Genomic DNA, 25,242 nt, shown 5'->3' on the forward strand with positions numbered 1-25,242 from the left:
AGACATGGATATTTCATGGTAACAAGACTTACTGTGGTGATCATTTTGAAATATATACAAATATCAAATTGGTATGATGTATACCAGGAACGAACATAGTACTGCAGGTTAATTATATTATACTTCAAAAACAAATTCATAGAAAAAGAAATCAGATTCATGGTTCTAGAGGCAGGGGGTGGGAGGAGGGGGCATTGAAGGAAGGTAGTTGAAACTGACAAACTCCAGCTCTAAGATAAATAAGTATTAGAGATGTAATATACAACATAATAAATATAATTAACAGTTATAAGTCATATATCCTAAGAGTTTTTATCACAAGGAAAAATTTTTTCTATTTCTTTAATTTTGCATCAGTATGAGATAACAGATGTTCGCTATATTTATTGTGGTCATCGTTTCATGACGTATGTAAGTCAAATCATTTTGCTGTAACACCTTAAACAGTGCTATATGTCAGTTATACAGTGCTATTATGTCAGCTATATCTCAATAAAACTGGAAGGAAAAAAGAATGGGAGTAGTGGGAAAGATATGGGTGTTTTAACTGATTATAAACAAAAACAGGAAGGGTATCACCATCTTTGGCTGCATTTATACATATATGGAGTCAATATCAGAAGAAGTAACAATTTCTTTATTTTATATAACTGGTTATATTACAAACAGAATACTGTTTTCATTTATCGGTACCACATAAAAGAAAAACAGACAAAGTGGAGTGAAAAAAGAAAGAAATCAAGAAAGAAGGGGTCTGGATCATGTTGCATGAGGAACAGTATGAGAAACTAGCTATTCAGGCTTCCCTGGTGGCTCAGGTGGTAAAGAATCTGCCTGAAATGTAGGAGACCTGGGTTTGATCCCTGGTTCAGGAGGGATTCCCTAGAGGAGGGGATGGCTGTCCACTCCAGTATCCTTGCCGGAAGAATTCCACAGACAGACGACCCTGGTGGGCTACAGTCCATGAGGTCACAAAGAGTTAGACACGATTGAGAGACTAACACTTCCTCTTTTTTTTAAGCCTTGACAGTAGCAGGCTTTAGAGGGACCAGGCTTCCAGCGAAAGAGCGTTCATGTAGAAGAGGATTAGGTTCATTCAGAGTGCTCTACGGGGCTGATGTGGGCACAGTGAATGGAGGCTAGGAGAAAGCAGGTTTCTCACCCATAAGACAGAAATTTCTAGAGAAAACCAAGAATGAAATATACCAGGTCACAAATCAGTGCTATTGCCATCAGCCTGAGGACTCAGAGGGTATGGCTGCCCACATGTCTGGAACAGTGCATCAGTGACTGCAGCGCAGCGTGACAGCGTTAATGTCATAGCTTCCAAGGTCCACTCCCTCTGACGTGCTAGCCCAGGTGCACTCTGTAACCCCAGCCGGGTCCCGACGTCCCAAGGCCGCCTCACTCTAAGCCCAGATCTAAGAATGCTGCCCCTCGAAATCAAAGACCTGACACGCCTCATTCCCCCTTCCATGCCTACAGTGGACGGCAAGCGTGTTCCTCGGGTTCTTTGTCGCTGGTACAGAAGTCAGAAAGGTCAGTATGAAGATGAAGCGATGGCTCTGAACCCACCACTTCTCCAAGACTTTGCTACTCCTGCCTATCACTTTCCAGACAGAATGGAGACTGGTCCACATCCACATCCCTACCCCCACCACCAAAAAAAAAAAAACAGGCACAGAGTAGGACTAGGTGAGAAGTCAACTCTTCTAACAGAGCCTCCCCAGCATGGAGGGCCCCTCAGTCAGGTCCCAGCCATCGTCCTGTCCCCTGCTCCTGGCCAGCAAGAAGCCAGACGGAGGAGTCAAGGCCAAGATTTATAACCTTGTTCGCGACATGCAAATCTGTCTGATGTTTTGCTGTGCTTCTGCCAACAACCATAGTTCCTTAAAACAACAAAAAAAAAAAAACAAAAACTAAACTCCCCATACTTCTCACTCCCTGACAGATGAACCTTCTGAAACTCACTCCCTGATGAATGGAATTGTTAAAATGTTCCCGACTCCCCAGTCTCTTCATTCACAGCAACCAGAATGAAAAAAGATTATGTGCAGAATTCTAGACATTTTGGTTCAATCTTCTCTGAGACCAACTGGCCAACTGAAGAAAAACAAACAGAAAGGACCCCTAAAAGTGACTCATCTTTGGAAATTTCCCTCATGATCTGTCTTCTTTTCTCTCATCTCATGAACATAAAGTATCATCTGAAGTACTAGGGCAGGGCTCCTGAAACTTGTGACTGGTAGGGCACTCTGAGTTAGTTTATGGTTCTCTTGACAAAAAACCATAAAGTACTGACAAGTTTAACTCCATTCTAAATAATTTCATTTGCATATTTTGTACTAATAACTCCATTCCACGTATGCATTACAAAAACCATGAGGTCTCATCAAATTACAATAAGCTACAATGTTCTATAGACACATCTGTCCACAAATATTCTTGGCCAATTGTTTAATTCTTCTGTCCATGAGCCTTTTCTGGCAGATGCAGGCTAGAGAGTCCAAGAAAAAGTCTAAGAGAAAGTCTGACAGAAGTTCTGAGAAAAGCTTCAGGAATGAAAACTTAAGACTGAGACAATTCTGGCCATTAATATATTCTTTCCTGTGATTTAGGGAACATACTATTATTTTATCTGTGCAGAGAATAGCTAGTTGCCAGGCACTGGAATTCCAACAAAGCAAAAATTGAGGAGCAAAATTTAGGGACTACTGTACCAGAGTGAGTCTGCAGTCACAGCCTAAACAACAACTCTTTTTTTTCTGGTCCCTGTTGTTATTACTTGTTGCACTTACAATTATATATATGTGTGTATACATATATCCTATGGACTTTCTATCAGTCTATCTCACTGGTTTATAGTTGCAATAAAAGTTAAACATATTAATATATTCCCATTCCTTTTGTCACTTATGTCTGAATGCGATAAGATGATAAGAGACCAAACCAACATGCCTCCACAAACCTTAGTTTCTTCACTGACGCATTTTTAACTGGTTAATGCCCAAGTTCACATGTCAACCCTTGTATGTCAAATACGAAGAGACAAAGCTCCACTGTAAAATCAACAATACAATACATACTCTTGGTGAAAAATAGGTACCACTTCAGGCATTTGAAATATGTTAGTTCTAATTTTCATAACAATCCTGCAAGTAGAGTAACATCCCCACTTTACATACGATGTAACCAGAGCTGGGACAGGCTCTGTGGTTTACCAAGAGCACAGAGCAGTAGAGCGGGAATTCAAACACAGACCTATTTGGCTCCCAAGCTCCACCATGCATGTCAATGGAACCAGGTGAATGGGTTCATACTGGCAATTTATTCACCTGAACTCACAAAGAGAATTTATTGAAAGCTAGTAGCATATTCAAAAGTAGAAACATTACTTTGCCAACAAAGGTCCGTCTAGTCAAGGATATAGTTTTTCCTGTGGTCATATATGGATGTGAGAGTTGGACTGTAAAGAAAGCTGAGCACCAAAGAATTGATGCTTTTGAACTGTGGTGTTGGAGAAGACTCTTGAGAGGCCCTTGGACTGCAAGGAGATCCAACCAGTCCATTCTGAAGGAGATCAGCCCTGGGTGTTCTTTGGAAGGAATGATGCTGAAGCTGAAGCTCCAGTACTTTGGCCACTTCATGTGAAGAGCTGACTCACTGGAAAAGACTGTGATGCTGGGAGGGATTGGGGGCAGGAGGAAAAGGGGACGACAGAGGATGAGATGGCTGGATGGCATCACTGACTTGATGGATATGACTTTGAGTGAACTCCGGGAGTTGGTGATGGACAGGGAGGCCTGACGTGCTGTGATTCATGGGGTCGCAAAGAGCTGGACACAACTGAGCGACTGAACTGAACTGAACTGAACTGAAGCCCTTGTAATGAGGCGGTTTCAAGCAGCGTTTCTAGTAATGATACTAGGAAGTGACCAAAGTTGCCTTCCCTGTAAGAGACAAGGACAGCTGAGCATGGCACATACCTGCAACTCCCCAAAGGCCAGAACCGCGAGGTCTCTAACACCATCTTCATCCACATCTGGCAGTACCACGGCCGGGGCGGCCAGGGTCCCGTTGGATAAGTAGTTTGGGTTTAAAGTCCACATGGCTTTCCCTGGGGAAGGATCAAATTGCTGATCACAACGAGCGCTTTCTGCCTCTACAAAAGGCAGATGCTAGGCTCCCAGGCCAGAAAAGAGACTCAAAAGGGCTGAGTGACAGACAGAAACTCCTACACACTTTTCCCTTTAGTTTGTATCTTGCTGGGGAGAAAGGTAGCAGGGAGTGTGAACTGAAATCTGCAAGTATCTGGCTATCAAGTCCATATAATAACCCAACACCTGGGTTTTTTAGGTAATAGGGACATGATGAAGTTTTTTCAAGAAAGAAAAGCCCCCTTGTCCGGAATGGAGGAATTGATCTGTTAAAGATGATTCCAACTACTAAGGAACTGTCCAAGGACAGCCAAACAGAAGCCCAACTCACTCCCTCTGGCACATGTTCAGAGGAGTAGAGAAACCGTAAAAGATGACCTCAGTTCTGGAGTTAACTCACATGCAAAATTTTTCCTTCACTCAGAAGAACCCCATTCCCAGACTCCAATCTTTACACCTAGGAAGGAGGCTACTTACCCAGCTTTATTTGAGTCCAAGGTTAAGAGCACACTGGAAGTGTAAGACTCTGTAAGGAGGCTCCATAATACTTGATTTTTTTCTCTCTCTTTTGTCACATATGTCTGAATGTGATGAGAAGAGGACAAACCAACACGCATCCACGAACCTTAAGTTTTTTCACTGGCCTACTTTTAACTGGTTAATGCCCAAGTTTACATGTGAACCCTTATATATCAAATACAAAGAGACAAAGCTCCACTGTCTTCTGTACAAAGAACACAGCAGGGAGATTATTTCAAAACCGAAAGCCCTGGGGCAGTTTCTGTTTGGATAACTCAGTTTAGCCCTATCCTATCACCAAACAGGTTGAACCATGGATGTGCTACTCTACTTAAACCCTTTCTCTTATTTCCCTCAATATCCACCTTCCAGAGCAGGAGATCAGACCTCCCACCATGGGAGAGTGGAATGGTCCCTTCCCTACCAGACTGCTCTAATCGAAGATGAGGGCTGCCAGGAGCAGGGCCCTCTCGTGGCCAGTGATCTTTACCTGACGTCCCGTTGAATGCACTGAGCATCTTGTGTGTCCCCGTCACCAGGCAGACAGTTTTGGCCATGTCCCCTGGTGTCAGATCCAAACAGGTAATATCTCGGGCTTCCTCGGGGAGGGGACTAGACCACAGCGTGCTGCCGTTCATCCCCGAAAGGCACACGAGGACAGCAGGGGGTCTGGAGACACCTAAAAGCACACAAGAGACGGCAAAGGGAGTAAGCCAAGGAGATGAGAGGGAGATATGAGCAGGGGAGCAGGAAAGCTAAAGGACCTGTGTGCTCAGCTCCCCCCCCCCCCCATATTCCTGGGAAAAAGGTCTGCGAACGGGGCACCTGTCACATCTGTTCAACACATCTCTCATGTAAGGTGAGCTGCTGGGACCTCCTCCAGACGACCTGTGTGCACCTTCACTCTCACACCCTGTCTATTGACATGTCTGTCGCCTTAGTCCTGCTAAGCAGAGGTATCCTTAAGGCTAAAGCCTGCCACGTTCATTTTTGCATCCTCGGTGCTTTGCAAAGCACCTGGCACATAAAGCAGCCAACTGCTTTCTGAATAAAAGGAGCAAAATCAAGAATATGAAAAAGGAGTGGTTGGAAACAAAACAAACAAAAAACCCAGAAGGCAAGGTTATGCTCAAACATTCAAGAACGATCTAGGGACTTCCCTGGTGCCCCAGTGGTTAAGGCTCCGAACTTCCAATGCAGGTGGTGCAGGTTCGATCCCTGGTTGGGCAACTAAGATCCCACATGCTGCATGGTGTGGCCAAAAAACACGAAAATTAAGACTGATGTAGAATATGTGGAGAGAAGGGAGCAAAGTGCCTGAACTGTAATCACTGCTAGCAAATGCAGGGAGCAGAAAAGAATCTTTTTTAAAACTAAACCGGAAGATGACACACAGCGATGCTCTCAGGAGGTCCCCTGGTCTGGAGTCCCATGGACTCAGCTGATCTGGTCCCAGGAATACTCGGGGAAACTTAGTACTGAGGTCCAAGGACAGCTGATAAAGGATACGCACAGCCCGCTTCTGTAACAAACAATCCTCTGCGTCACGCAGCAACCCTATCAGAAGCATCATGTTCGCTCTCGCCAGTTGCACACTCACTTTCAGGACGGGCAGAAGGCCCAACTCACTTCCCCACTTCTAGCAAGAGCTAGTAAGGACTGGACATGTAGGTTCTACAGCTTCACTGTGCCTAGTCCTTGAAACTGTTAATTAAATACACACAACCAAGGGGACCTACTGGGGGCGTGGAGTGGTTAAGACTCCAAGCTTCCACTGCAGGGGACACAGGTTCAATGCCTGTTAGGGAACGAAGATCCCACATGCCACATAATATGCTCAAAAAATTGAAATAAACAAACAATCTAAAAGCAAGTAACAAACTGGCTCACTCATTCAGACCTTGTTGCCAGAGCAGCAATTTACATGGTAAATCGTGGCAATACATGTTATCTCCCAGACTTCCCAGGGACACTCTCATTAACAGACTTGGCTGTCCTTCCCTCTTCAAATCCCTACCAACTCCACATCAACTGTGTGACTCATCTTTTTCTGGGTGGTGATGGGTGATCCCTTCTCTACCAGACGACGACTCCTTGAGGCAGAGACCACTCTCCTTGGTAGCTCAACAGAACCAGTGCAGCTCTATGCAAGGAGCACAGCAGGTCATATAAGAAACGCAGTCCTCCTCACATCCAGTGGCACAGACCTTTGAACCCACTGGCTGGGGTTACGGGCACAGCAGTCTGACATAAGGGTCAAGGTCATGAACTCCCCAGAATCTCCAAGCTGTACAATCTGGATCCCAGTTTTACCACTGCCACTGTGGGGCTTCAGGTAAGTTCCTTCACCTCACTATGCCTCAGTTTTCCCCATCTGCAAATAGGGATAATAACATTAGTCTGTCTTATAGGAACACTGAGGGATAAATCCATTCATAATATGTATATACAATAGTGCATAGCACATAGAAAGTACTATGTGTTCACTTTATTATTATTTTTTATAATCTATAACCAAATCAGGCTGGTCCATCTTATGTCCAAACTCAAATCATGCAAAATACCAAATGACTAAAAAAAAATCTCTAAAAAGTGAATGGGGGGAGTTTTTACTTCAAAAGCTGATCAGTCATAAGCGGAAAAAATATATAAATATAATTAAAGTTCAATCATATAAGTCAATTTCTAGGCTAGAGGTTCTTCCCATAAAAAAAAATTATACCCAAATTGCTTCCACATATTGCACAAGCCCTGAGAAGATATTTCTAATGCTCTCTACAATGTACCTAAACTTTTATTTCAGGGCCTGAATGATTAAAAAGTAGCTAGGAGGTTGTGCATGCGTGCTCACTCACTGAGGTGTGTCCGACTCTTTGTGATCCCATGGACTATAGTGGGGCCAAGCTCCTCTGCCATGGAATTTTCCAGGCAAGAGAAAATTTCTAGGCAATTTTCTCCTACTGAAGAGGGCTGCCATTTCCTCCTCCAGGGGATCTTCCCAACCCAGGGATCAAACCCGCATCTCCTGAACTGGCATCTCCTGTGTCTCATGCATTAGTAGGCGGACCCCTGGGAAGCCCTAGGAGGGCGTTCTCTGCCTCCAACCATAGCTACTGTTATCAGTTTACAGACTGCAGCTCAAATCCACTTAAATGAAGACTGCAGGGCAAACCCAAAAGCCCCATGTACCTATGCTGAAAATGTAACTTTTTTGTTTCTGAAGTTGATATGTATCAGCTGGGGTCCCCCCAGAAAACAGCCCACTCAAGTAGGGTAAGTTGTGAAGGTTTAATAAAGACATAAAGATGTGGTCAGGGTGTAGAGAAATCACAAGAGACAGTACAGTCCCTCAGAACTGTGACCACTCCCAGGACCCAAGAGAAATCACAAGAGACAGTACAGTCCCTCAGAACTGTGACCACTCCCAGGACCCAAGAGACAGGGGAGGAAGGAAGGAGTCTCAGAAGCCAGAAAAAGAAGGTCCGTGGGAGGACCACCTTGAGACAGACTGTGACCTCTGATCAAGGAGACCCAATGGGGAAAGCCCGGGAGATAAATTCCCTCTGGTTACTCTGCCTCTCCTCCAGCTTCTGGCCTGTGCTCCCCACTGGCCAAACCTAATGGAAGCCTGCAGACCGGCAAACCTGCTGACTTAATGCATACAGGTCCGCTTCTCATCCCTCAGGGAGCAGGATGGGGAGCAGAGACAAAGAAGCAAACAGATGGGGTCAGAGGAAAACACCCAGGCAAGACGTACATGCGTAAGGATATGTTAGAACATCAGTAAAAGCTTTCTGCCAGGGATGAGAGCCTATGTTTACTATCATCTAAGAGGCCGGGGAGGACTGACTCAGGGAAAATTCAAGCAACCAAAGCGCTGGTGCTATTCAGGGCAGGCGTGTGGCCAAGAAACCTTGTCTCTGGATCTCAGGGTCGTCGCTGAACAGGGCGGCCACTGAAAGTGCCCTGCAGCTCTCACTTGCCATGACTTCTTCAAACAGGCATTATGTACAAGCTCCTGCATGAACCTGACTTATGTTTAATGCCCAGGGATTCTAGCTGCCCTTAGTGAGAGGCACAGTCAGAAGCAGGTCTGTGTATCATATCTTATCTAGGGATGACCAGGTTCATTGGGTACGAGGGATTGCCAAGGGCTTTCTCCTCACTGTAGACTCATCAGCTCACAACCCCAATGCCTCCCTTATTTCATACCCTCCAATCAACCAGCTCCTCCCACCCAGGCCTCCAAAAGCCACCCTCTTACCGGCCGCACTCCCGTTCCCTGACGGCACGAAGGAGAGGAGCACGTCTCGCAGGCCGTCTCCATTTACATCCGCCAGGTCCAATGGCGACAGGTCCCCGCCTGATGGACACAAGAGACACAGAGCCCTCAGCAAGTGACACAGACCAGTTCCCTGTTCCAGGCTGGACAGGGAACGCTCCATAAAAACCAGGCAGATCTCAGCTCCTAGATGAGATACACAGACCCAGTTCTGCCTGTGCCTCTCACTAAGGACAGCTAGAATCCCTGGGCATTACCCGTAAGTCAAACATGAGAAGATTCTGGAAGGAGGAGAGAAGGCAGATCGGCTGGGAATGGTAAGCCCCGAGGAAGGACAATCTGGGGGTTCCCCTGGGCTTTCTTTGACCTCACATATCCCAGGGAAGGTGCTGCAGAAGCTGGCATCCCAGAAATGCCAACAGGGACACACAGGAAGGCCCCACAAAAGCTGGTCTCCAGCCAAAGGATAGGAAAGGCGCAGCCCAGCAAGACAAAGAAGTGTTCAACAATAACCATTCTACTCCAAAAACCACAGATAAAACTGTGGCCCCACCCCGGCCCACAGGACAGGCCAAGTGGAAACCCTTTCCAGGTAACAAGGCCCCTCTCGCCCCAAGGTCATGTCAGAGAAGTTGGGTGAGGAGGCTGGACTCTCATCCTCACCTAGCAGCACTCAGGCCTCCACACACAAGGGAAGCCTAGAGTCCTACCTCCACCAAGCGTTCACGGGGCAGCCCCCCGCCCCTGGTGTCCTCAGAGGCCTGGACTTCCTCCTCCACCGAGCAGTGACAAGGTAGGCAGCATCACCCCTCCACACACACACACGCACACAGCGTGCAGTCAGAGGATGACTGTCAAATTCAGAGAGAATTCACACGTGGCTGCTGGAAGTGTAAGCTGGTACAACCACTAAGGAAAATGATTTAAAATAAACTCCTAGACGTGTGGGCTTCCCAGGTGGCTCAGTGGTAAAGAACCTGCCTGCAAAGCAGGAGACACAGCTTTGATCCCTGGGTCAGGAAGATCCCCTGGAAAAGGGAATGGCTACCCACTCCAGTATTTTTTTGTTTTTTCCACTCCAGTATTCTTGTCTGGAGAATCCCATGGACAGAGAAGACTGGCAGGCTATAGGCCATAGAGTTGCGAAAGAGTCGGACACAACTGAAGCAACTTGGCACGCACACATGCCTAGACATACAACACGCCTGCCAACCAGCAATTTCACTCCCGGGTTTACGCTCAAGGGAAATTCTTATACTCCACCAGGAAGCACAGTCAGGAATCTTCTTAGCGGTATTGCTGCTGCTGCTTAGTGGCTAAGTCGTGTCCAACCTCTTTTTCGACCCTGTGGACTGTAGCCCGCCAGACTCCACTGTCCATGGGATTTCCCAGGCAAGAATACTGGAGTGGGTTGCCATTTCCTTCTCCAGGGTAGTCGTACTACTTAATTTTTTTTTTTTGGTATTATTTACTTTTAAAAAATAGAAGCCACCTAAATGCTCACCAACAGTAAAATGGATTGCTAAATCACGGGATATTCACACCATGGAAAATTACTGGTGAAAATAAAGAAACTCTAGTGACAGTACATTGATAACAGATAAACCTCAAATATTTTCTTTAAATATGCTGAACAAAAAAGCAAGTCACAGAAGACTGCATGATTATATTTATATGACGCTCAAAAACAGGCAAAATTAAAGGGTGGATCATTTAGGGATACAAATCTATGTGGCAGAACTTTAAACACAAGTAAAGGAATACCTACAGGAAACTCAGGACAGTGGAACCCTTTGGTGGACAGAGGGGGATAAGGTGAGGAGGTGAAGGACACGTGGGGAATTATAAGGTCTACGTACACAGATTTTTCTCGGCCTCAATCTCAGGTAATAAGACTGTTATTTTCTCCTGCTATAGGGAGAGCGTCTTTCACCTGGGAGTTTCATCTCCTGCTTTTAGGAAGGCTCGAAGGTCGGCGGCCCTCTTGCACCTGCTGTTGTTCAAACGCCTTCAACACAAAACAGCCAATCCACCAAAGTGCCACAGTTGGGCTTGTGTGTTCTGAGCCCCTTCTGCCTGGTACAGTTTACAAGAGACAGGAGCACTCAACACTAACAGTTAGATGGGATCTCCAGACCTGATTCAGAGTAAGTTGTGTTAAAGAAACCTGCTTTACCACCTAAGTGTCCATCGCCAGGAATGGATAAAGTTAAGATGTGGAACACTGCTATATTCAAAGTGCATAACCAACAAGGATCTCAATAAAGATACAGCACATGGAACTCTACTCAAATTATGTGGCAGCCTGGATGGGAGGAGGGTGTGGGAGAATGGATACATCTGTAGGTATGGCTGAGTCCCTTGGCTGTTCACCTGAAACTGTTACAACATTGTTAATTGGTTATATACCCTGATACATAATAAGAAGTTTAAAAAGAAAAGATATATATATACCTTGTATACAAATATGCATACATATATACAATGGAATACTACTCAGTCATAAACAAAATGAAATTTGCTATTTGCAGCAACATGGATGGACTTGGAGGGTATTATGCTAAATGAAATGAGGCAGACAAAAGACAAATACTGTACAGGATCACTTATATGTAGAATCTCAAAAATACAACAAAACAGTGACTCTAACAAAAAAAGAAGCAGACTCACAGCTACAGGGAACAAACTAAAAGTTACCAGTGGCTAAGAGGAAAGATGGGCAGAGCAACAAGGTGGATTTTTTTAAAAGCGGTTATTATGGGATTATAGGAAACTACAGGCGAGAAACTTCTGAAAACTGTAAGGCACTGTAAAATTTAAAGACTCTTTCCTTCAATAAAAAACATAATAAAAATAAAAAATAAAGAAACCTGCTCCAAAATGAGTCAAAATAGCCAGAATTACTTCGGTAGCAACATTCCAACCATTAAGAGCAGGAAAAAAAAGTTACTGCAACAAAGTAACTCTCTTTTTTCTGGAAAAGAAATTATTTCATAAATAACAATGTCCTACTGTAGAGCACACGGAACTATATTCAATATCCTATGATAGCTCATAGTGGAAAGAATCTAAAAAAGAAGCTATATAGATAAAACTGAATCACTTTGCTGTACAGCAGGGACTAATACAACATTGTAAATCAACTATGAAGGTGAAACTGTTATTCCTTTTGTCATGCCCAACTCTTTGTGACCCCATGAACTGTAGCCCACCAGGCTCCTCTGTCCATGGGATTCTCCAGACAAGAATACTGGAGTGGGCTGCCATTTCCTCCTCCAGGGGATCTTCCCGACCCAGGGATTGAACCCAGGTCTCCTGTACTGCAAGCAGATTCTTTACCCTCTGAGCCACCAGGGAAGCCCCCCAAATCAACTATATTTCAATAAAATATAAATTTTAAAAAATTATTCGAAAATTCAATTTAGACCGGGCTTCCACGATCAGCGACTGCCCAAGTGCCCTACAGGAGCCCTACATGGCCTCTGGCCTGGCCGGGATGGGAGCTTCGCTTTCTCTGTGAATCTTCCTTCCCCCGGCTCTGCCCTCCCCTGATCCAGCCTCAGCTGCACATCTGGATCCCAGCAAACCAGGGCTTTCTTCTCTCTGCATCCAAATAAGACCTTCCCCAGTAGAAACACAGCCAGCCATCCTCCCAAGATTTTGGAACCATACCAATCCATCTTTTTGTCTTATGTCCAACCTTAACTTCCAAACCGTCTCTGCACACAGCAAGAGAAATGGTAGGTGACATGCATTAACATGTAAAGACTTGAAGGAAATTTTCAGTGTCATCAGGCACTTTCCAGAATGACAGGCGATGGAGTTTTACAGACTGAAACCCCCCACCCTACCCCCCCAGCCGCTTACCTCCCTGGGGACCCAGGTGGCGGCTCCATGTGCTGTGCAGGTCTCGGGGGGGACAGGGGATCAGGAAAGCACACACGAGCACTAGGACCATGGAGACCACCAGCATCAGCAGAAAGACAGATGTGCGCACGTAGGACGCGACGGAGGAGGCCGCCTTCTGCTCCAGGGCCCCCAGGGGCTCCAAGGGGTACCCCTCGGGGGTGACCTCGGAGAGACGTGGCTTCCCAGCCCCTGCAACCTCGGCATCCGAGTCGGGCTCCGGTGCCTCCCCCAGTGGGCTCTTCCCGTTCTTGACCCCTCCGTTCTTCTGCTGCAGGTTAAGCACCAGATCATCTTCACTCTCATCACTGTCGGCCTGTGTGAGGGGGTCATACTCCCCCAGGTCCGGGCTTTTCTTTCCTGAAAAGACAGAAAGCCAGATGGTCAAGGGGGACTTGCAAGGAAGACCCTTCAGTCAACACATGGAAACTGGAAACACCTAGGAGAACACACAGAACAGAACAGGTCTAGGCTGATAAGCCTGGACCGTGGAGCCATCTATAAAAACAGATGCCAGCAAAAGAGGGGAAAGGATGGGGGAGAAAAAGAAAGAAAATCACAGTGCTCTGGAACAGGGCTCCCCAACAGAGAACTGGGTCACACAGCAGGAGCTAAGAGGTGGGTGAGCAAGTAAAGCCCCATCTGTATTTATAGCCATTCCCCATCACTCAGCTTCCCCTGTGGCTCAGCTGGTAAAGAACCTGCCTGTCAATGCACGAGATAAGGAACCCCTGGGTTACGAAGATCCCCTGGAGAAGGGAATGGCAACCTGCTCTAGTACTCTTGCCTGGGAAATCCCACGGACAGAGGAGCCTGGCAGGCTACAGTCCACGGGCTTGCAGAGAGCCAGACATGACTGGGCGCTCGTGCACACACACACATACACACTCCATCACTCACATCACTGTCTGAGCTCTGCCTTCTGTCAAATCAGTGGCGGCATTAGATTCTCATAAGAGTGCGAACCCTACCGTAAACAGCCCATGAGAGGGATCTAGTATTCCACCAAGCCAGTCCCTGGTGCCAAAAAGGTGGGGCACTGCTGTTCTAGAATTATCACTTTCATGAGTTTAAGAACATTCTAAAAGAAACAGAAAATAGCTAACTTCAAATACTAGTTTTTCTTAAAAAGTTCTGTTAGTTTGTGTGATTCTCAGTAACGAAAAGACCATGGCTCTTCCATGGGCCTTCAGTTCAGTTCGGTTCAGTTCAGTCGCTCAGTCGTGTCCAACTCTTTGCAACCCCATCAATCGCAGCACGCCAGACCTCCCTGTCCATCACCAACTCCCGGAGTTCACTCAGACTCACGTCCATCGAGTTGGTGATGCCATCCAGCCATCTCATCCTCAGTCGTCACCTTCTCCTCCTGCCCCCAATCCCTCCCAGCATCAGGATCTTTTCCAATGAGTCAACTCTTCATATGAGGTGGCCAAAGTACTGGAGTTTCAGCTTCAGCATCAGTCCTTGCAAAGAACACCTTGCATACACCTAATGTGCATATTTCCTTTGATTTTCTTAGAGTGGTGATGTTCCAACCTGTCCCATGACTCCTCTAAACTTTCCGAACCATTGTTCTCTGCACACCGCTCCTCACAGGCCAACATGTGCGACTTCGCAGCTGCTTCTGGGCTTCACAGGTGACACTAGTGGTAAAGAACCCTCCTGCCAACGCAGCAGACGTAAGAGACTCGGGTTCAATCCCTGGGTCGGGAGGATACCCTCTAGGAGGAAATGGCAACCCACTCCAGTATTCTTGCCTAGAGAAGTCCATGGACAGAACAGCCTGGTAGGCTACAGTTCTTGGGGTCCCAAAGAGTCAGACACAACTGAAGCGACTTAGCAGACAACTGTTTCTATGAAAACCACGAAGAAAGTCAAATGCTGAAAGCCACCTGGAGACATCTTACCAAAAACTTAGTTTTGAGAACCTTCCTGAGAGTCTAACACCATTTCAGTACATGTTTCAATAAACAGTGGTTACCTGAAAATTGCTATTCTGATCCTGCAAGCTGGGAGTGGTGGAATCTAGCAGGCATGTGGAGATGGAGGACTTGTCTTGACACTGCTTTACACAATAAGCATCCCAGTTTTATTTAGACCATATCTTTGCTGGGGTGGCAGGAGGCGGACATTTACGGGGGTGGGGGGGTTAAACCTTCCTCCTCCCAAGCCGCCCCCTGCCCTAACTGCCAGCAACTGGAGGAGTTTATGCCTTTATTTCAGGCTTATTATGGTTGTTTAGTCACTAAGTCGTGTCCAGTTCTTTTGCAACCCTATGGACTGTAGCCCACCAGGCTCCTCTGTCCATGGAATTTCCAAAGCAAGAATACTGGAGTGGGTTGCCATTTCCTTCTCCAAGGGATCTTCCCAACCCAGGGATTGAAACTGTGTCTCTTGCATTGCATCTCCTGCACTGGCAGGCAGATTCTTTACCAATGAGCCACTGTCATGAGGATTAAATAATACACACATGGTTCTCGGTGCTGACGTAAGAGTCAAGCTCAGTAAATTTCAGCTTCTGTTATTACTGTTGGTATTCTATCTCTTCTCTGCCCTCATCCCTTCTCCTCATCCCCAGGCTAAATATCTCTACCTCTTCAACCCATTACTTGAAGAAGCATTATTTCAAGCATCCATGACACCTTGGTCCCTCTCCTCTGGACACAACATGCCCATGCTCTTCAAAGGACAATTCCCAGACCTGAATATGGTCCCAGGGGTGCAGTCTGACCAGGGGAGGGCAGACGGGCCACTACAATTCAAAACCTGTAACTAGGATCAAACGAGTCAATCCTAAAGGAAATCTACCCTAAATATTCATTGGAAAGACTGACGCTGAAGCTGAAGCTCCAATACTTAGGTCATCTGATGCAAAGAGCTGACTCACCGGAAAAGACCCTGATGCTGGGAAAGACTGAAGGCAGGAGGATAAGGGGGCGACAGAGGATGAGATGGTTGGATAGAATCACTGACTCAGTGGACATGAATCTGAGCAAACTCCAGACATAGTGGAAAACAGGGAAGGCTTGCGTGCTGTAGCCCATGGGGTCACAAAGACTCACAACTTAGTGACTGAAAAACCACCACCACCACCTAGGATCAGGCCAGCTTTCTTGGTCGTCCCATCACTGATTCAGCTAACACTGATTCAACACCTGATTCAACTAAAACTCCAAAGCACTTTCTACATACGCTCAAGCTGTCCTACAATTACATGATTTTTAGCATCAAGTGAAAAATTCAGCATGGACACTAACTGAATTCCATCTTCCTAGTCAGTTTCCAGCCGGCAACAAATACAGCCTAAAATAGCATCTCTGCCCAAAGTGAAATTATGACTGTAATACTAGTGAAAAAAAAAAAACAGTTTAAAGGAAATCCATTTTCATTTTATGATATACTATCACAGGGAAGAAGAGAACTTGACTGCAAATGCTGCAGAGACTTGTAAATTCTTTAATAAATCTATAAATTACAAGCATTCTTTGAAAATCAAAGCCTCTGTCAAACTGGTCCCTCTAAAAAGATTAGGTGCTGCTAGTTAACGAAGGCAAAGGATGGCCTTTCTGTCAGTCTCTCCCTAAAACCAGAGGGGAAGAAAAAGAAACAAAAATAGACAAAGAATAAAAAAGGAAACAGCCACATCCCCAAACTGTAATTTATGAAAAGTCATTGCCAAAGGCAGTGAAACTTGCATCCAACTGAGGGAGTATAGTAAGAATAGGGACATACATCTCAGGTCTCCAGCAAGGAGCCGAGTTCACGGAATTAATAATAGTGACGACATGGATGACCAATGGAAATGTACTAAGAGCTAGTACGCCAGGCACTGGTCCATGCGCTTACAGGGGTTAACGCATTTAATCCTCACAACCACTCCAGGAGGTAGGTGTCATTATTATCCCCATTTTATCAACAAGAAGATTAAAATATAAAGAGGTCAGTTGCCTGAGATCACAGAATTAACAAGAAAAGCCAGGATTCAACCTCAGGCAATTTGATTAGAATCCACGGCTCTAACCAATCAGTTGCGCTGCCTCCCTTGTTCCCCAGATACAAAGCCAAACCAAATAATCTTCTCCTCAGAAAGACAAAGCTTGGGGGTCCCAGAAGCATCAGTGAGCCTCATTCAACACCATGGCGTGAACAGCCAAGATAAGACTGAAGAAGAAAGAGAACGAGCTTTTCTCTTTACAAGAAGCAGGCTGGCAGTGCGACAGGTTAGAAAAGGTAACATTGGCAGTTCTCAAGGGGCGGATTTTTTTTGGACAGTGTGGGTCCAATCAGGAGACAGAAACCAGCCACTAATTCAAACAGGACAGTTTCATGCAGAGAATGATTAAACAGTGAAAGGAAAGTAAATATAAATCTGGGAAGAGAAATCCAAAAGGTATCCTAGAATGGGGAGACTGTAGCCCAGAAGGACAAACGTGGTATTTAAAGGGTCCAGATCCACGTTTACAGATGAGACAACAAAAGTGAATGTGGAGCTCAGGGTCAATAAACTGACAGCTGGCACAAGTAACAAGGGACTTCCCCAAGGGCTTACAGGGTAAAGAATCCGCCTGCAATGCAGGAGACACAGGAGATGCGGGTTTGATCCTTGGGTCGGGAAGATCTCCTGGAGGAGAAAATGGCAACCCACTCCACTATCCTTGCCTGCAAAACCCATGGAGAGGGGAGTCTGGTGGGCTACCATCCATGGGGTCGCAGAATCGGACATGACTGATCATGCACGCAGAATAAGAAACAGAAGTAAATGCTGAACCAGCACTCTGAGGCCCCGTGACAAATGCCAGCCTGTGATGAAGCAACCTCCACAAAGGAAGAGCACTGGCGGGAAAGGAATTTGAGTTGACAGCCTAGATTAGGTTCCAGCCTCAGCTGCCCAAATTCATTCAGCCTCTGCCCACCAGGCAGCCAATAGCTGGCTGTAAAACAGCCGCCCATCTAAATACGAATAGAAATCAGAACACAGCCGTCATTAGTACTCAGTCCATAAGCTACTGCAAAGTTCTACAAACATTCAAGAAAGAAATTATAACAAAACCCAGCAAACAAAAACCCAGCTACAGAACACATGCTGGACAAATGAAACCACAAAATAGAAGAAACAGTGACAGATACTTCCCCCTAGAATCCAAGAAATTCAAGCAATTATCTTCTCTGAAATAAGGGTTCATGGAAAAACAGAACATTTCTAAGAAGAAACGATGATTCAACAGAGAAGATGAAAAGTAAACAAGGAGGACTCGGGAAAATGATGGAAGAAAAGAATAAAACAGTCTTACAATAAAACAATCCCCTTATTGGAATCGGCAAAAAGAACCTAAATGGCTGAAAAGAGCATAGAGATGTTAAGGTTAGACTGTGAAAGTCAAGCGAGATGAAATGGAAATAACAAGGGCTGGCAGTTTTGCGTACTTACTATACTCTCTTTCAAGCCCTTTAACTGCCTTAGCTCAGTAAATTATCACAGCAACTCTTTGAGGCAGACACAATATTATCTCCATTTTAAAGATGAGGAAACTGAGGTTTGGAAGTTTAAGTAGCCAGCCCATAGTTAAACAGCAAATAAGTGATAGTCCAAGGATTCAATCCCAGGCAGTCTGGCTTGAAGGCTGTACTATCGCGGCACTTCATAAGAAAAATAGCAAGGTATTTAAAAGGACTAGAAAGAAAAGGACAGATAGAGAGGGACAAAAGTGATCCAATCGACATGTAACTGAAGAAGAAAATAGAAAAGAAAATGAAACCAAAAATGATTTAAAAGACATACAAATAAAGCTCCTACAGTTAAGTGTTAGTTGCTCAGTCATGTCCAACTCTCTGGGATCCCATGGACTGTAGCCCATCAGGCTCCTCTGTCCATGGGATTCTCCAGGCAAGAATACAGGAGTGGGTTGCCGTGCCCTTCTCCAGGAGATCCTCCCAACCCAGGGATCGAACACAGGTCTCCTGCATTGGAGGTGGATTCTTTATAATCTGAGCCACCAGGGAAGCCCATACGAAAAAGGTTCCTGCCGTAGACCAAGACCTGAAACTGCAGAATAAGGTGCCCACTGAGTCTCAAGAAAAACTGATACAGAGCAATCAATGCTGAAATATATCCTAGTAAAGGCAAAGAACTCCAAGGACAAAGACAGACTCCTGTGAGTGGCAGTCAGCCCAAGAGAAAAAGAACCAAGTCACGAACGGTGGGAACAAAAATCAGGCTGACTTCTCCACAGCAAAACACATTACTAAATGACAGTGTGGCAATATGGAAAAATCCTCAAAGAAAGAAAATGAGACCGCAAAATCCAAGAAATGACCCAGACATGATATTTCTGAAATACAAAGGCAAGCACAAAAGATCACATATGCTTTCTTTAAGGGACCACAGATTACAACCAGTGCTTGGCCAAATTACAGAGGAAAATAAATATTGACTTTTTTACTATTAATATGTATTTTTCCAGAACATGCAAAAGCAACCTTCCACTTAATTATTACAGCAAGTTTCAATTACAGAAGTCCTAAGTAAAATATGTTTTCTATCTATTCACGGAAAAAGAGTGAAATATATAGTACATCACTTGCCTAAAGTTATACTCAGGCTGAGGAGTAACATCCAATCCATGCTTCAAACCTCAGGGAATTTTACCAACCTCTTGTCTGCTGATTTCAGCCACCACCCACATTTTTAGTCAATGAAAGGTTTTCAGAAAATAAAGAGAGGACACTGATTTCAGAATGTGCTTAGACACTCAGCTGTGTCCGACTCTTTACAACCACATAGACTGTGGCCTGCCAGGCTCCTCTGTCTGAGTGGGTTGCCATTTCCTTCTCCAGGGAATCTTCCTGACCCAGGAATAAAACCGGTGTCTCTTACCTCTCCCGCATTGCCAGGTGGATTCTTTACCACTAGTTCCACCTGGGAAGCCCAATTTCAGAATACATCACTGTAAATAAGCTTCCCACGACTGTCACTTTTAGAAAGACAGGATGCTGGGCAAACAGCAATCCCAAAATGAGATAGAGGAAAATATCAACAGGAAAGAGATGCAAGTGTACCAGCCCCAAGTGTTTTCAGGAAAACATACTATAATGTATCCTACTCTGTGACATGCACTACACTTTACACAGACTATCGCCTACACTCTACTGCAACTAAAGGTAAATCACTCCCATCATGAATTAGTTTATCCAAGGGCACAGAATCATTCCAAGTTACACATAATAAAACAAACCATTATAATAACATTATGCTCTTCTATTCCCTTCAGTGTTTGACCTTTAAACTTTTAAATGAACTAAAAATATATATTCTAAGAGATAAGTTGCCCCACCAGCTGCTTTATGAATCTCACATTGTCCTTCTGTTACTAATTAACTGCATTCTACGCATGTCGGCCAAACGTCTTTCCATCTTGAGCTTGATGAAAGGATATGGAACTGAAAGACATCCCAGGGACTGTTCTTTCTTCACCAGGTTGATGGACACTGGCCATGAGCACATTACATCAGGCCTCCCTCCAGTTACCACATTTGCAAAGATCATAGTGCTGCTGCTGCTGCTAAGTCGCTTCAGTCGTGTCCGACTCTGCGCAACCCCATAGACGGCAGCCAATGAAGCTCCCCCATCCCTGGGATTCTCCAGGCAAGAACACTGGAGTGGGTTGCTATTTCCTTGCCCAATGCAGGAAAGTGAAAAGTGAAACTGAAGTCGCTCAGTCGTATCCGACTCTTAGCGACACCATGGACTGCAGCCCACCAGGCTTCTCCGTCCGTGGGATTTTCCAGGCAAGAGTAAATGGAGTGGGGTGCCATTGCCTTCTCCAGATCATGGTGCTAATGATGAAGATAATAATGGCTGACCCTTACTGAATAATTAACATATATCAAAGATCAACAAACTTCTTCAGAACATCCATCTCTTACTATGCCAAATAACCCTACTGTGTGGCTAACAGTGAAAGGTTCCATAATAATATTATTACTACATATGAAGAAACTAAAGGTTAAAGAGAATCTGATAAAGAGTGGATTAATCCAAGTCGCTCTCATGCTCTTCACCACCATTCTATTCTGCGTCCTTACACATAAAAATAGTGAGGATGTCATTGTAGTGATTCTGCAGTATCTACAAATATCAAATTATTAGTACACCTGAAACTAATACGATGTTACATGTCAATGATACTCAGTGTAAAAAATAAATAAATAAATAGTGAGGACGTTAACTAAAGTAACATGATACAGTAGCCAAAACAGGATGACAGCTTCACACACCCACTTACAGAGTACCCAAAAAGGGCTCTCAGAAAGCAACTTCTATCTAATATAAAAGCTAACAGTTGTATTTGTGGTAGAAGGGAGAAAGGGCAAGAGGGAGAAAAGCAAAAGCATGAGGATAAAACCCGAAAGACCCACATCACCTAAAAAAAAACATACAGCCTTTGTTCCTGGGCCTAAACTCAACATTCAAAAAAGGAACATCACGGCATCTGGTCCCATCACTTCATGGCAAACAGATGGGGAAAAAGTGGAAACAGTGTCAGATTTCATTTTGAGGGGGCTCCAAAATCACTGTGGACAGTGACTGTAATCATGGAATTAGACGACACTTGCTCCTTGGAAGAAAAACTATGACACCATATTAAAAAGTTGAGACATCACTTTGCTGACAAAGGTCTGTGTGGTCAAAGCTATGGTTTTTCCAGTAGTCATGTATGGATGTGAGAGTTGAGCCATAAAGAAGGCTGAGCACCCCAGAATTGATGCTTTTGAACTGTGGTGTTTGAGAAGACTTTTGAGAGTCCCTTAGACTGCAAGGAGATCCAACCAGTCCATCCTAAAGGAAATCACTCCTGAATATTCACTGGAAGGACTGATGCTGACCCAATACTATGGACACCTGATGCGAAGAACTGACTCATTGGAAAAGACCCTGATGCTGAGAAAGATTGAAGGCAGGAGGAGCAAGGCGACAACAGAGGATGAGACAGTTGGATGGCATCACCAACTCAATGAACATGAGTTTGGGTAAGCTCCGGGAGTTGGTTATGGACGGAAGCCCGGCATGCTGCATTCCATGGGTCACAAAGAGTCGGACATGACTTAGCGACTGAATTACAATCACCTGGACCTAAAAGTATCAAGAGTACCTGAGTGCTCAGGGCCCTACTGCCGTCCACACACACAGGTCCAGGACCAGACTGTGCTTCCCCTACCCGGTCAGCTGACACACTTACTGCATCTGAATAGTCCAGGAGTAACGATGAAGCCTCAGCATGCAAAAGAGCTCAAGAGTTCCCAAAGCAAGACTTTTTGTTTCGCATTTCCAGCCTTTGAGAATGACAATTAGCTATATGTGAGGGGGCGAGGGGCTTCCCTTGTGGCTCAGCTGGTAGAGAATCTGCCGGCAATGCAGGAAACCTGGGTTTGATCCCTGTGTTGGGAAGATCCCCTAGAGAAGGGAAAGGCTACCCACTCCAGTATTCTGGCCTGGAGAATTCCATGGACTGTACAGTCCATGGGGTCGAAAAGAGTCAGACACGACTGAGCAACTTTCACTTCACTTCAGAGGGGGCGCGAGGGGGGAAAGAATCTAAAAGAAAAGGAGAAACAAAGCTAAATATATCTGACATCCCACTATCCCTTGGGAGGATAGCTATGCTATGCTATGTAGGTGTGCTCAGCCATGTCTGACTCTTTGTGACCCCATGGACTACAGCCTGCCAGGTGCCTCTATCTATGGGATTCTCCAGGCAAGAATACTGGAGTGGGTTGTCATTTCCTCCTACAGGGGATCTTCCCAACACAGGGATCGAAGCCAAGTCTCCTGAGTGGAGTCTTTATCACTGCGTCCCCTGAGAAGCCCATGGGAGGACACTATCCTACACTAAGGATATACACAGCTACTCTCTTCAAAATAAATCCTGCAGGTAAAGGGTTATCCCCATTCTATTCCAATGTTACATACACACTCCAATAGAGAGATCAGCGTTCCTTCCAAAGTTATAATGAGACCATGTGCAAAGAAAAAGTGTCTAAAGTCATGAAATCTGGGGGCAGAAATGCAAATTCATATCAAATTCACAACCAACCCAGTGTCAGTCATGGCACAATATAGCAGACTGGAAACTCCTTGAGAACAGGGACCTTCCACTGGGTATCTGCCAGACACCCAATCAGCCCTTTCTACCCATGCTAGGGAAGCAACTGTGTTTCTCACTAACAACTTACCAGCAAACAAAGTTTATAGTTTAATGTTTAAAATGTATTTAGGTGGGACTTCCTTGGTAGTCCAATGGTTAAGACTGCCTTCCAACGCAGGGGGTATAGGTTTGATTCCTGGTCAGGGAGCTAAGATCCCCCATGCCTCACGGCCAAAAAAAAACAAAAAAAAAAAAAAAAAAAACCAAAACAAAAGCAATACTGTAATAAATTCAATAAAGACTTTAAAAATGGTCCACATCAAAAACAACAAACAAACTTATTTAGATAAAAGCATACATTTTTCTAAAGCCTTAAAATCTAAAATTTATTTGAGCAGAGTAAATATACTTTTATTAAAATAGCAAGTTTCTAGCAGGACAGTTCCATTCTGGAGGTTTAAAGGAAAAACAAAAACTTGGAGCTGTTGCCCCCAAGTACTGAATTAGCTCTGACTTCACCACTAGTGCCTCCTTAAGAGAATATTCCGTCCATTATCTGCAACTTACCGGTGCAAATAAATTATCCTCATAAATGCTCAGGCTTGAGAGCCCGAGGCTGAACAAGTGGAACCCAAGGCCCAGAATCTAAAGTCAGAAGACCTCGCATGTTCAAGTCCAGGCTTTTCCTATGCTGTTTGTGCGACCCTGGACAAGTCAATTTGACAATTTATATTTTAGGAGGGGAAATACCTGTTCCACCTACCTCACCGCATCAATGTTGTCATTAAATGGAGAAGCTGCTCCAAAGGGGTCACTCGCCATCCTGCCGCCCCCGTGCCCCCAACCCCCAGTCCAGCCCAAGACGGAAGAGTTGGAGACCCTCCTGTAGGTCCTTCGCGGCGCTCGGGAAAGGATGCTAACCTCATCGCCCTCCCCTGGGGACAGCGGCGACGCGCGCCCTGACATCCGCTGCCGCCGCCGCAGCGCCAGGCCACCATCCCGGCGCGCCTTCGGGGTCCTTCCCCCCGCGTTTCCCAGGTTCGCCCCGCGCCGACAACCCCCGACCCGCCGGGCGCCTCTTTTGCCCCCTGGTGGCGCGTGGACCCCAGCCCGCGGGGGGGCTGCACCGTCTCGCCTCCGCGCGCCTGCAGCTCCGCTCGGTTTGGGGCCAGACTCCGATAGGCTTGGCCCCCGGGAGCCTGGAGTCCTCACCTCCCCAAGTCCGGCGGGGGCGAGGTGGTCGCGAGGTTGCAGCTTACCGGGGAGCTTGAGCGCCCTGGACAGCACGGTCGCCATGGTGGAGGCCCCGGTGCGCGTGCGCGCGCTCGCGTCCTGCCGGGAAGTGTAGTTCGCAGTCGAGGTGCGCGGGGCCGGGACCTGAAAAGGTGGGAGCCGGGCGGCGTGGCAGGGCCTGGAGGAGGCGCCCGCTGCCGCCTCCGCGCCCACGTGCGCGCTCCTGCCCCTCCACCCCGCCCCCTCCCGGACAGATGCCTTACTGGGCAGGTCAAGTCACCGCTCTGAGCCTCACTCTCCCTCCCCATTGGGGGATCTGATACAGCCCACGGGCTTGCAGTGAGCACGGAACGAGATAATAAATAGGAGGCAAGGGTTGTGAAATACGCCTGGGCTTTGGAGTCAGACGGGTTTGAATTCAGCCCGCATCCCTCGCTGGGCCATCTAGGGCAAGTCACTTGTATGACTAAGCTTCGGCTTAGATATGGAGATAATAGCACCTACTTCAGGAGCATATTGTGAGGATGATATTACATAATCTATTTAAAACGCGTAGCACACAGCAGGCACCTAGTAAGTGTGTTTTCTCTACGTTTCTCAGGTTAAAGGCGAGGTTTCCCCTGGAGCTCTAAGCTTCATCTCTGGTTACCAGTTCTTTACAGGGATCCACTCAGCACCCTACCCCGCAGCCTCCAGCTTGAAGGGTCTAAGGACGCACGACCAGTCCTGTTTCTTCCCCTCAGGCACCAAGAGGTAGGCATTTTAGTCCAGGAATGCTGAAGACAGTATTTATCTTAGAACTGAAGCAGACCTTAGAGACTCCATGTTTTACTGAAGAGAAAACTAAGGTCTATAAAGGTGATGTGACTTCTTAGTGGCAAACAAAAGTTCTAAGAGCTCTCTCACTTGGACTGCCTTATTTGCATGAGAAACAGTCTTAGGACTGTCCTCTGGGGGCATTCCCAGCATTCTAACAGTTATCTCCACTGCACTTTACCCCACA

General features: G+C 45.8%; 1 protein-coding gene across 3 annotated transcripts in view; it reads right to left on the minus strand.

Annotated features, from left to right (window-relative positions):
- FAM234B (family with sequence similarity 234 member B) overlaps window positions 1-24,323 on the minus strand; it is a 39,417-nt gene extending 15,094 nt beyond the window's left edge. For 2 of the 3 annotated variants that reach the window (XM_027967852.2, XM_060414211.1), the window contains exons 1-5: window positions 24,266-24,323; window positions 12,826-13,224; window positions 8,941-9,039; window positions 5,167-5,355; window positions 3,987-4,117 (exon numbers count right to left, since the gene is read on the minus strand). In XM_027967852.2, coding sequence (XP_027823653.1) covers window positions 3,987-4,117; window positions 5,167-5,355; window positions 8,941-9,039; window positions 12,826-13,224; window positions 24,266-24,302 — 855 coding nt within the window. In that variant the 5' untranslated portion in view covers window positions 24,303-24,323. Of the gene's footprint in view, window positions 1-3,986; window positions 4,118-5,166; window positions 5,356-8,940; window positions 9,040-12,825; window positions 13,225-24,218 lie in introns of all 3 variants that reach the window. The other variant, XM_060414212.1, reaches the window with a different exon arrangement.
- Between the last annotated feature and the right edge of the window lie 919 nt (window positions 24,324-25,242).

The sequence above is a fragment of the Ovis aries genome, chromosome 3 (genome assembly GCF_016772045.2).
Source record: "Ovis aries strain OAR_USU_Benz2616 breed Rambouillet chromosome 3, ARS-UI_Ramb_v3.0, whole genome shotgun sequence".
Classification (NCBI taxonomy): Eukaryota; Metazoa; Chordata; class Mammalia; order Artiodactyla; family Bovidae; genus Ovis; species Ovis aries.